Raw genomic sequence first — 13,583 nt, 5'->3', positions numbered from 1 at the left:
TAGGGAAAGGATCTTTGTTACACACAGAACAGATATAGACTGTTTTATTTTCTACCTGCACCAAGTCAAATGAACCACACTCTACCTTCATTCATGCCAATGGAAAAAAGTAAACAAAAACTCCCACAGGGCACTAGAATGCCTTTATTTCAAAAAAGGGTAAGAGACCTTCATATTATGAATGGACAGAAGTTTGTGGAGATGTTTTTTCATACAGGTTTGACTAGTAAGTTTCTGAAATGACATGCTTTTATCTGGGAATATAGGACCTTCTAAATAATTTCAGGGTAACCTCTGTTCCATACATAGTCTGCATGGTCCCCAGTAATTATGAGGTTGGAAGAGAGATGAAATTATTCCATACATACAGAATAGGGAGGTTGAGGGGAAAGAGAATTGCAAATATTATTCACAAATGACCAGTTTGCCTCCTGTCTGGAATATCTCAGGTCAGATGACAAGATACACAAGAATACCCAATAGAAGGTTTCAGTCTCTCTCTCGGGTACTTCCTGCCTGCCTGCCTACAGTGGTTGTGATAGAGAATAGATTATTTTGTTATCAAAAAGATTCCTCACAGATTTGTAAAACAGTGCTTCCAAGTTTTTAACATTAAAGTTTAGCAACCATAGGTCTATTCAGCCACTTTCTAAACTTCTGGGCCCCTAGAAAGAGGTGAGAATAAGGCAAAAGAGAGATGTATGTTTCCACTTATGACTATCTGCACAAGATGAAAGAAAGACATGAGTAACTAATCTCTCTACCAGATCAAAGCTAACTAGAAATTGTTCAAACACTCCATAGAAAATCACAGGAGATTCTTCTTCTTTCTTATGCATATTTCATGAAGAGCACTTAGAAGTTACTTTATCAGAGAAAAGACAAGGTAAGAACCTCTGCTATGTTGGTCAAGTAAGGCACAGGATAGAAACATTATCAAGACAACTGTTACAGAACAAATGGTGCCGAATCCTCATGACAATATAGGAGCAACACAGAGAGAGATATGTAACAGACTGTAGCTTCCTAACTTCAACACTAGTAATGGATCTAGACAAGCCCTTACAGTTCTGCAACTGATTTAAGTGTCCACCTTAATCATGTAAGAGTAAGTACCTTTTCAGCAATATAAAGGATTGCTGGAACTTCATTTAAATCACACACAGAATCACAGAATCGCTCGGTTGGAAAAGACCTCTGAGAACATGATGTCCAACCGTTCCTGTCTACCCACTAAACCATATCCTTAAGGACCTCATCTCCCTGCTTTTTAAATACATCCAAGGGTGGTGACTCCACCACCTCCCTGGGCAGCCTGTTCCAGCTTCTGACGACCCTCTCAGTAAAGAACTTCTTCCTTATCTCTAACCTGAACCTCCCTTGGCACAGCTTGGTGCCATTTCCCCTTGTTCTATCCTCCATTACCTGGGAGAAGAGACCAGCCCCCACCTCTCTACAACCTCCCTTTAGGTAGTTGTAGGTGGTGATGAGGTCTCCCCTCAGCCTTCTCTTCTCCAGGCTAAACAACCCCAGTTCCCTCAGCCGCTCCTCCTAAGGCTTGTTCTCCAGACCCCTCACCATCCTTGTGGCTCTTCTCTGAACATGCTCCAGAATCTCCACACCTTCTTATAGTGAGGGGCCCAGAACTGAACACAGCACTCGAGGTGCGGCCTCCCCAGTGCCGAGTACAGGGGGATAATCACCTCTCTGGACCTGCTGGTCACACTGTTTTTAATACGGGCCAAGATGCCATTGGCTTTTCTGGCCACGTGGGCCCAGTGCTGGCTCATGTGAAGCCGACTGTCAACCAACACACATATAGTTAGACTAGTGATTCTTCTAAGATTTCAATTATGAAGATGGTACAATGTTTTTTTTTCCATCACATTTTGGTTGGTTCATAAAACTTGCTGCATTTTGGAGAATGTCTAGCAAAACATCTCCTTTACTGGTTTTGGCCTTAATTTGTTCTTACAATGGATGGCCATACATAATATTCAAAGCTTACTTATCAAAATACTGGATTAATAATATATTTTTTTCATATTGTGAACACTAAAAACTTCTGCCTCTGATTCTTCAAAATACATCAGAAAATAAGAAGATACATACTGCAATTCTACTAGTAAGTGAGCCACCGATTCCTCTTTGAAAAGTCTGTTTGATGCTCTTGAGTAGGTCTTTAGCCTTCTGTATGTCCTGAAGTAGCAGATGAACATCACTGCTGTCAAAATTCTGTGTGTACAAAAACAAAGAGGGGAAAAATAAGCTAATTACTATTCAAATACCAACCAAACACAGCTTGCTTGCTTTGATGTACATACACCTATAAAAGACTGCCTGGCATAGCAGAACTGAGTGTGAATGTACCTAATGCACCGCACAGAAGCTATTAATAATAATATATTACTTACAAAGTTCTTTAGAATCAGTCTACAATAAGCCACGCTTTCATCCTATTCATCCACTTTATGAAACTGAACAATATCTGCAAAATTTATTGTGTTTTTAGGAAAGTATTTTCAGTTGCAGAAAGAATTAACCACAGGTTTATTGATCACATCCTCAGCACTTCTATGATAGACTTTCAGCACCAGGTCTTGCTACAAACTTCTACTCCGATGATAATTAGTTTACCCTCTCAAAGTGAAGAATCATCAAAAAAGGAGAAAAATGCTTTGTCTCTCTGGCTGTCACCTACCTCTCCATTTGAAGAGCAGCAATGATAACGGCCTCTCACAGCTTCTGCAAAGTTCTTTAGAACTGCCTACACATATAAATAGGAAGAAAAATAGTTACTTTGATTTGGTAGTCTCTTTTGTTAACTTGGGCTGTTTGTATTTAATTCCCAATTAGAGCTAGAGAAAGAATCTTTGAGGTCCTAACACCATTACTCACAAGAGAAGTAGGATTGCTGCAATCATATGTAACAGCATGAATCTGCAGTTTTCTCCCCAGCATACACTGCTGAGCATAGTCAGACAGTATTTCCAAGGACTGATCAGGGCTGATATAAATAAATAAATAAATAAGGAAAAAAATATTAACAATGGCAGTAATCAACTGGGAAAAAAGGCTATATTGAAGAAAGAAGACAGGAAAGAAAACTAAGAGGGAAAGAAAGAACAAGTCATGGGAATGTAAGCCAGCCATTCAGCACAACCTGACCTCCTCTTTCTCTTTCAGCCATTACTGAAGTATCACTACTGGGGTTTGGTACTGTTCTGAAGACCTGGATGATAATAAAAGCACTAAGATTCTATTCCAGTTCATAACAGCTTGTGGATGAAATGTTCTAAATTATTCCTTGCTAGCCATGAAAGCTAAAAGTCAGGAATTGTGGTTTTGCTCCCTGTAACAAACTGCAATAAAAGTTTTCAACTCAGATCTTCAGCTGTATGTAAGAATGTCCATGGTCTTCCAAAGGCACCAAAGAAAGTAAAAATTTGCTCTGTGTTTAGAACTTAGTGACCCACACAGCTTTCATTCCTTGAGTTTTGATCATTCGTCATGGCTAGTAAAATCCTTTCCTTCCAGCTATACTTCTCACAGGGACAGAAATTAGGAAGTTTTCACTTGCACATACTATAAACTTTTGCTGTCTGTTCAAAGTAGACCTACACAAAACTTAGAAACGTTTAACTGAACACTGTATGTTCAGTAAATTAGCTGAAATGTAATCTCAATCACCCTAAATATCAAGCTTGCCAAGCTTGCACCATACCCTCTATGCACGTTTAAATACAACATAATAAATTAGGAGTATGGCAACTGTAGGTTTTTTTCTTATAATCCTGACTTCAGTACCACAAGTTTTCAAATGACAACAGAACTGCAGAATTTAAGGTCATAATTTTCTATTCTCACCCTGGTTTTATTTATTTAATCAGATATTTAAAGTTTTCCATCAGCACCAAGATCACAGAGATAAGACTATCTTTGAACACTTGATGCTATTTTACAGCAAAATCTAGCTCATCATCTAATCTTCCCAGAGGTGTGGACACTTTCAGTGACATCCTTAATGACGCTGAAGGCTCTATATTGATGTAACATTAGAGCTAACAGACTCTTGATGGATTACTGTGACAACTGATCTGCAAAGGAAAAACTTAGCTTTGTATCAGAAGAGAAGATTTATCAACAGTAAAAAAAGAGAAGAAATAAAGGAATTTAGTGGTATGAACTAAAATTACATAAAACCTAGATCTTAAATTCAGATTCTTCTACCAATTCTGTATCCAAGTTAAAGCCAATTGTTAGGATAGATAAGGAATTTACCAGCTCCCTACAATAAGAACCAGAGAATTCAGTTCTTTCATTGCAAGGACGTGTTTTAAGGCTTTCAGCAAATTGCAGCCTTGACCAGGCTCCAGCTGTTGTATCCACTGTCTTGCTTCATGCAGCCTGAGGGATAAGAAAAAAAAAAAGGAATAGGTACACTTAACATTCAGGTGCTAAATAAGATAGTTCATGAAGATTACTACAAACAACAGGACCTGCTAAGATATTTAATACATGAGCAACCAGCTTGAAAACACTGATTGCACTTAAAATTGCTTTTTTTTCCTCTTACAAATCACTGCAGGCACAAGATGAAAACCATGATTTATTACCTACAAGAGACTGCTCTAATTAAATGGAGACCCTGTTTGAAACATCTTTAGTTTTCAGAGAAATGAACTTACGCATGAACATTGATGTTTTTTGGACTCTCCCACAGAGGTGAAATTTCTGTACCGAATGAGAGGCAGTACAATTGCTTCTTGTAACACAGCTGTTCATCTATTAAGCACTAATAAATAAAAAATTATAAATGCATTACTATCAATGCTGCTTCCAGTACTGTTATTGTGTAAAAGAATAAAAATAATAATTCTCTAAAAATCATACAGATTCAAATATTTTTTACAGAAACAAAACCTGAAAAAAATCACTGAATAAAGAATTAGTTCTGTTTAGCTGAAACTGGAATGCTATGGTAATCCAGCCAATTTGTTGATGGGGCAAGAGGCAGTATTTGTGATACTGATATTAGTTTTTCTCTTCAGTTGATTAGCACATAAAACAACATACTGATCTAGAATGGGCATATTCACCCATCAAGCAATTACAAAAAAAATATTTAATAAAAATTCATGGACAGGGCTAAACAATAGTTAAAATACTGAGGCTAAGCCAACCAGGCTATGTGGAACTCGTGTTTTCTTAAAGTAGTTTCATTTAAAATGCACAAATGAAAAATGCAGGTAATATAAATAAAATTCAAATAATTATCGAATGCAGGGAATGAAATTGTACAAAGTTAGACAGTAACCCAGCCACACTGTATCTTCCTTCATTACACCAAATTTTTTATAAAAATAAAGAGCACAAAAAAGGACAAATTTCTTTTGGGACTTCAGGTAGTAATTAACTCACCAGGGTTCTGACCAAAAATGTGAAGCATGCCTTGTGACAAAACAAAGGCTTAAGCACACTATATTTAATATAAATAGCTCTATGTACAATTTGGTTCTACCTCTTACAGCAGTTTCTGTTTGGCAAGTTCATTCCATAGAGAATGCCGATACAAGAACTGAGAAACTTCTAAATATTAACATGAAAGGTATTATTATTATGGTGCATACTGGAGTTTGTTTACATCTAGACTTTAAAAAGACTACACTTTCAAAGACATTTAAAACACACTTTTCTACAAGAAAAAAACCTTGTATTATATTGTATATAATGAACTGAAGCCGATTTTATTCTACTTAGTTCCTAGTTTGTAGTTACATAAAAGCTTGATTAGTATGTTCTAATTGCTAAAGTCTTTTATTAATATTCTATTCTATTTTATATATATATAATTATTCTATTGCTAAAGCCTATTATTACTTACCAAAAGGTCCTTCTGGAAATCCAGTAGTCTAGGTCCGTAACTCATACCAGACACATCAACCACAAGTCCAACTTTGGCTCCTTCTATAAGGCCAAACACCTCAAAACAGAAATGTAATTATAAATACTAAACTTATCTAAAGTTTAAAAATGTTACTGTTTATTCTGCACTACACCATTTAAAAATCAGGTATTAGGTATTTATTTTCACTTCAAGCTTTTTAGCATAAAGATGACACAGTGACAAAAGGGGGGGGGTGGGAAGAGAGAGGGCTACTGGCTCCCAGTTTATCCTTACCAGTGAGTTATATTTGCTTATTCCCAAGACAATCTATCCATTATTTGAGAGGATAAAAAATAACCTTGTCTACAGCATCTCCTTCAAGTTAAATCAAACAACTTAGTGGAAGTTATATTTTGGTTTAAATGGCACTGAGAGGTCGAGATGATTAAGATTGCTGAGAGAAAGAAAAACACTAGATCTAGAAAGCAGAAAACCACATACCGATGAAAGATCAAGAAAATCTACTGTCAAGTATCACCGCGCATGATGCGTAACTGACAGTAAATAATGGAAATACATAAGCTTTCTGGAAGGTCACTTTTCACCAATATTCAAAAGTTAATTTTTTATTTAATGCCATACACAATTCCATTCTAATAATATACTTCAAAGTTAAGGTTACCTTTCTGCGGTCCTGCAACAGCCACTGAATTCGCTGCTGATAAAGTTCAATCACTCTGACAAAAGGCATAGCACACACTTAGCTAAGGCATTCACTTGGACTGAGTATCAATGTAATATTCAGCCATTTGTCTTTATCCCATCCTTTTTCTCACAAATGCAAAATCACCTTTTAAAAATACTGTTTTCAGTGTTCACATACAAGTGGTGGTTGCAGGGCTAATAATTTAAATACTTCTCCCCCTACAGCTGTTAGATTGATTATAGAGATGTAGCTGTCTGAAAACCCAGACCATTGATATGTTTTCTAACTATTTCTGGCTTATTCTGTCCAGATTGGAGAGGAGTATTCACCATGTGTATGTGTGAACAGCAGCAGCTCAGTAAAAACTGAGTTTAGTTCATTACAAATAGATTGTTGTCAGGTTTGTTTAATACAAACTGCACTATTTCTTAAGACACTCACGAAATACAGTCTTGTGATTGAAAGGCAGCACACTCTGGAACAGGTTGCCCAGAGAGGTAGTGAAGGTTCCATCCCTGGAGATAGTCAAGATTAGGTGTGGTGGGGCTCTGAGCAACCTGGTCTAGTAACACTGTCCCTGCTTACTGAAGGGGGTTGGACTAGATGATCTTTAAAGGTCCCTTCCAACCCAATACATTTGAGGATTCTATGAAGTGCCAGACTAACTGCAGCACAACTTCCAATTATTTAATTTCACAACAGGTATACCCTAAGGTAAAACAAAGTGCCTGCTGTCCTCCAAAACTGTTTTACTTCAGCCAACTTATTTTTAATATCATGTGCATAGTCATCACAATTTAGCAAACAGAAAGTTTAAATCAACATCTCAAAGGGTGAAAAGCTTTTCGCTTTTTCAAAATACAAAAGCTACTTCTTTCTTAAACCAGATTGGCAGATAGTTTGCCTCGATGGTGCAGGGCCCAAGTCCTGAAGGTGGACGTTTTGAATGTTCTGGATCTTCATGACTGACACAGTGAGGTATGTTAAAGTGGTGGCATTCCTAGGAACAATCTAACAAAGACTGTGAAGACCAGCAAAAACATTATTATTATTCTATAGCTTATTAAGCCTATTCATTAAATGTTTTCCTCAATTTGCATTTCTTTGATTTTATACAACTTCCACATATCATGACTAGATCCATGACTTGAAACTAATCCAAGTTACAGTAAACGCAATCCACAAATATGCAGCATTACCTGTAACCATTCACTATCTGTCTTTCAGTGGAAAATCTGGTTGATAGGCATCTTCAATAAAACAATAAAAAACCTCAGCTGTAGTGACATATAATTATCACCTACCCTAAAGCCCAGCAGAAAGGATTTAATGCTGAAATACTCTGAAGTTCCCAGAGATAACAAATATAAGACTTAAGGCAGTACCTGTAATCATGGGGGATACAGAATCAGTTACGCAACAAAATCCTGAACAAGATGGGATACTTACTCACAAATTCTGGATTCAAAATCGGTAACAGTCTCTTCTGTGAACTCCATCTCTTCAACATCATTTCCTGAATTCCTGGAACACCATGCATAATTAGCATCAGAGATGCACACAAATTAGGACTCACTAAAGAAAGGGTAGTGTTACACTTACAAAACAATATTGCCTTTATTTATCAGATGCTCTAATGTTAATTGCAAGGATTCTAAATTGTAGCTTCTTAGCCATTCTTCTGTGGTTTGCTCCTTTTTAGACTGCATTTTCTTCATTTGTATTCCCTATAGATCAAATAAGAAAAAATTAAATGCAATACGAGAAATGAAACATGCAGTTCAAATGTGACAAAACTATAAGTCCTAAGGACTGCTGCTGGTAGGCAGTGCATATCCAAGAACAACATAATTTCAGGTACTGGCATACTCCTTTGGATGTGGGATGCAAAAGATATGTAACCCTCAGACTGTGAGCTAAAGGGAGGGGAAGGAGAGCTTAGTTAGGTGGATACAGGAAGAAAGACAAGGAATAGGAAAGTTTAGTAAAAGAAATAAAAGAAATACCTCAGTAAATTACCAAAGGAAGAAAAATAAAGCATTTCCAAAATCTGCTTCACAAAGTTGAAGGGGTATATATATTGTATTCTACTTTTCCATGAAAAATGCAGTATCAATAATTGATCTACCTTAATTGTTTTGTCCAATTTGCTCATGGACTGATTCATTTATGAAATTATATGTCACTTCATGATTGTAGTGAAATTGTGGGTATATGAAAAATATAGGTAAGGAAATGTATCAGTTGCCTATCAGCTTATTTATTCCTCACTCTGTATTTACAGTGCGTATGTGTTACTTTTCTAGTTGCAACATTTAGCAGGAAAAAATGCCTAACAGCAGATCTTGTGTCTTGTTTATATGTGTTACCAACAATCTGTTAGTTGATCCTAGATCAGATATAGTAAAATCTTGCCGTGGTGGATGATGATGCTGTAGACTAGATTCTGTGGTCACCCTACAAGACAGTGAATGTTATGGCACTATTTCACTTTCCATAGTATTTCTGTATTGTCATAAAGTCTTTATGAGCTTTTTTTTTCTGTAGGAATTATTCTATATTTTAACATTTGCTTACACATTCTATTTGATATATGTTAAATGTTTTGAAATGACATAGTACATAGTTTTTATGAGCTACAATTATTTACTCTGTAGCAACATAGAAAGTCCCAACAAGACTTTATAAGTAAGTAAACTTACCCAACTTTTTCCAAAAACTGATCATTGTCCAACAACTGTGCCATTTTTCTGATGTGTATATATCCCTTATATGAAAAGACTGAGCCTTGTTAAAAAGAGCAAAGAGACAAAGTATTAAAATAAAAAGCTGAAATCCTCAGAAATATACACTATTTAAAAAGGTATTAATATTGTCAGCAATTTTATGGTAATTATATTGCATGTGGGACAACAGTAATTAAAAATTACTGCAGAGAGAATTTACAATTATCCATTACAGAAAACACATTTAGGAAACATTCTGCAAGTTATTTGTTAAGGGATTTTATGCAGTTAATTATATGCATGCACAGCTGCTGGGAGACTAGCTACACAGCTCAACCAGAAAAAAAAAAAGATTAACCAAAGCAAAACCCAGAACTCCATGGGAGAGCATAAGCCGCAGCAGGAGCAAGGGACAGGCAACTAGAGACACTCAGGCTGTGAGGCAAGGGGATGGCAGGCTGCCCCTCAGGTTTAGGCAACACACAAACAAAAAACTCAAAAAAACCCGAAAACAAAGCAAAACCGATCATAAAACCCGGTTTTTCACTTCTTTGGGCTTCTCCGCGTCAACCCGCCTCCAGCTTCCCGGGCCCTTCCCCTCACCAGCGGTTGCCAGCCCTCTCCCCGCGCCGCCCATCCTCCGAGACCCTCCTCACCTCAGGAGCCTGCGGCCCGGCAACTCCCCCGACTTCCCGCTTCTCCGTTCCCAGAGACTCACCTCACCGAGGAAAAGGTTTTCCCGATTTCCATCCTCCCTCTCTCCCTCCCCGGTCTGTGCACCTTCCGAAAGCCCAGGCAGCCACCGCGCCAGTGATCCTCCCAAGCTCCCTCAGCATCGTCAGGCCACGGCACCTCCTGGCACTCACCCGACCTTCCGTGCCAGCCAGGTGCCGGCGACGCGGAGCGGTCTGGATGCAGCCCAGTCTCTCGGCGCGTAGGGGCCCGGGAGCAGCCCGGCCCAACGCCTCCCTGGGCACGGCCGCGTTACAGCGTTGCCGATGGAGACGAGACAACCCGGCGCCGCTCGCCGCCGCCTGAGGGCGGTAGTGGGCGAGAAGGGGAAGCGCGTCATGCGTCCCTGCTGGGCTGAAGAGACACCTGCGCGCGAGGGGCGGAGCCAGCCCCAGTCAGCGCAGACAGGGCCATTGCGTTTAGTAGACAATTTATTTTGATAAACTTGCTCAATAACAAAAATACAAGTGAAGAAAATTATGTTCATTTTATACAGTTTGTATTAACATTTGTTCGGAAATCATTAATTGAAAAATGCTCTAACCAATTAGAAAACAATCCTCAGTAAAGGCCGCGGGGGGCCGCAGGCGGTCAGGCCTCGGGCAGGGAGCGACGCAACACCCAGGCAGGACAACCTGCTTGAGACACCATTTCCTTCATTATTTTCAATCCTTCACAAAGGCTTTAAAGGACAGCTTTCATTTTTTTTTTTTTGGGGGGGTGGGGGTGGGGGTGTGTGTGTGCGCGTGTGTGCGTGCTGGGGCAAATAGTAATCTATAGCTGTTTCGAAGTGGTTAAACAACGGCTCTGAAACACGACGCAACTGGACAGCCCCAATCTGGCGGCTTTGCCTCAGCCAGACGATCGAGCTCAGGTGGTGCTGCATATTACCAGCATATTCAGGAAACTGGTGTCACTCGCCAGCAAGATTAACAACGGAAAATAATGTTAAAGGGTTAGACTAGTGCGTTCAGGGAAGCACATCCTCCCCAGGTCAGACACAAACAGCTTCCAGGCAATTATTTCAACTGAGTTTAACAACAAGATTTATACAGACAAATCAATTAGTTTTCCTTCTGAAGGTATTTCAAGTTTCCAATCTTACATTTTGTTAGCCAAATAAACAACAAAGTGTGCACAAGCTACATTATGATGGGACATCAAACCTTTGAGGGAATTTTGAAGCAAAAGACTAAATAAGAATCCCTTGTAATGCATGAAATGAGCTGTCCTTCAAAAAATATAATGGCTGGCAGAATCAGAAAAGTTTATGTAAACACTCAACACAAATACGAGATTACCTTTGGAGAAGATTCATGAACTGAAAAAAGTTCAGGCATGTTCAGTACGAACTTCCTGTAGTTTAAAACAAAACCTCGTGCAAATAAAACCTATAAATAGTCTTCAGATTTTACAGTGATGCTCTTAGGTATGAAAAGAATGCACAGAACTTTAAAACAAAAGTAACAGACATAAATTTGACAAATGATTGCACCATAAAACAGTGTTTTATATACAGTTTACAAGATATGATTTTCTGCTATAAATTAATACTGTACTGTATAGTACTTAGTGACCTTATTAAAAGCAACTGTTGACAACTGTCTCTTCAATTATTGAGTGGGGTTTTTTTAAATGCAGATGGCTGCATCTATTTCTGGATTTAAAATGCTCAAATACTTAATCAAACAATCTGCTAGTTAAATCTCTGCTATCATTTAATAATTCATAGCAATAGCATTGGCAGATCAGACAAATTTCCAGCCAGCCAGCCACAGTCTGGGTATGCTCCAAGTGTTTATATTTTTTTATTAAATGATGATCCATTTAATCTAAGCCTAAGTCCACTGTATACATGTTACTAAAACTGAAATAAGCAAGCTGGGATGGGAAGAAATCTTAGCAGCTGAAAAACTCTCCCCTGCACCTGTGTTTCAGTTACAAAAATCTCCTAGAACTATTTACAAGAGTGACATTTCTGAAAAAAAGAAGAGCTTTTTTTTTTCAACATAATTTATGATCTAAGTTTTAGTGAATACTTCAGCTTAGGATAGAGCAGTGATAACACCAAAAATTTAGACACGCATACAGAAGCTGTATCCTGCATTTTATCTCCACCAACATCACTAGGGTCCTCAGACTACCCATGCAGATGAAGGCTTAAATTAAGAACAAAATCATATTTAAACCATTACTTTCAAGTAGGTGCCCAGCTGCATTTACAGATTACTATACTTTAGAAAAAATTAGTGTTCTGTAAACACTGCCTTCTACCTGTGAGCTGACTGCAAAAAAAAGTTGCTTACAGACCATTCCAGTGACAAGTTTGTTCAAAAACATCAAAAGAAAAAAAATCAGCAAATAACCTCTTCTTATTAAAATACCTTGGGAAGGGGAGAGGGAAGAGGTGAAGGAGGAAAAGGAGGACAGGGACCCACACTAGGGTCTGAATGGCACACAGTTTAAAAGAACTGTGCAAATTGTCTTATTTTCAAACACTTAAGCTTATTTGATAATTGATTATTTTGGAAACTGCTGATTATATTTTAACAACAACCTCATTCTAAAATACACTTTCACTAACATTTTAGGAAAGTGTCTATTTAGTAATGCAGTTCTAATAATGTCAATGAAACAGCATTTGAAACAATTTTTTTTTTGTTTTAATAATGAATCTCAGGTAAATCAGATATTAACTGGAACATAAATACTGATAGTGCAGGCAGCTTTCCTGGACACTGAATTGTACTTTCTGCAAAGTTAGATTGAGTAGTGAGTTATGATGCTGATGGATTCAAAGGTTTATCCTTGTGTCTTGTGTTAAAGAATAAAACTAGCTTTAGTGAGGAAGATTTACTCCAAATCTGGGTGGCCCTTAAATCTGTATTTAAAGTAACAACTTGAGTAAACAAGACATACAATATTTCAACAATTATATTGCTCTGGTTTTTTTGCAAAGATGAATTAACACTCGGATGAAAGTAAGTTCATCCGCCTTTGCAGTGGAATACTGTTTGCATTACTTTAAACACTGCATTTTACATGTGCTAGAGAAATCTTACCTATGGTAAAATGCTGTGCTTGAACATGTATGAATGCTAATGTAACAATGCAGTAGAAAAAGAGACTTCCTGTGCAACAGTTGCTAATAATTTAAATAGTGTCAGTTTCCCAAAATTAGGATTTTAACCTTAAGGTATGACATGATCTCACCTTCTACCCTCATATACAAATAAATTACCGTAAAAAGAATTTTAGCTTAACTTAAAATTGCACCTAGAAAGGCATGGGATCGTCTGTACCTATTACAAAAACTGTTAAAATCAAGGGCTGCTACAAAGAATGAGGTAAACTGAAGACTCTCAGCTATGTGGCCTTCAGAGAAATGGCTTTTTTCTATTGAGTTCTAGTTTTGCACACCACAGTGTTTTGCTAGCAAAGCGTTCTGAGTTCTTTTCCAGGAACCATTTGTGTGTATATACATATATATACACATATATGTGTATATAAACACACACACACACACACACAC

The 13,583-nt window shown here is 37.8% G+C and overlaps 1 protein-coding gene across 1 annotated transcript in view; it reads right to left on the bottom strand.

Moving 5' to 3' along the window:
• Positions 1-9,339, bottom strand: part of VWA3A (von Willebrand factor A domain containing 3A) — a 28,834-nt gene extending 19,495 nt beyond the window's left edge. Inside the window, exons 1-11 of the mRNA XM_010194959.1 lie at positions 9,296-9,339; positions 8,963-9,050; positions 8,196-8,320; positions 8,043-8,117; positions 6,570-6,624; positions 5,885-5,983; positions 4,689-4,795; positions 4,282-4,407; positions 2,899-3,007; positions 2,702-2,767; positions 2,089-2,235 (exon numbers count right to left, since the gene is read on the bottom strand). Coding sequence (XP_010193261.1) covers positions 2,089-2,235; positions 2,702-2,767; positions 2,899-3,007; positions 4,282-4,407; positions 4,689-4,795; positions 5,885-5,983; positions 6,570-6,624; positions 8,043-8,117; positions 8,196-8,320; positions 8,963-9,050; positions 9,296-9,339 — 1,041 coding nt within the window. The remainder of the gene's footprint in view (positions 1-2,088; positions 2,236-2,701; positions 2,768-2,898; positions 3,008-4,281; positions 4,408-4,688; positions 4,796-5,884; positions 5,984-6,569; positions 6,625-8,042; positions 8,118-8,195; positions 8,321-8,962; positions 9,051-9,295) is intronic.
• Between the last annotated feature and the right edge of the window lie 4,244 nt (positions 9,340-13,583).

The sequence above is a fragment of the Mesitornis unicolor genome, unplaced genomic scaffold (assembly GCF_000695765.1).
Source record: "Mesitornis unicolor isolate BGI_N332 unplaced genomic scaffold, ASM69576v1 scaffold36051, whole genome shotgun sequence".
NCBI lineage: Eukaryota > Metazoa > Chordata > Aves > Mesitornithiformes > Mesitornithidae > Mesitornis > Mesitornis unicolor.
This window is presented reverse-complemented; position numbering and strand designations above follow the sequence as displayed.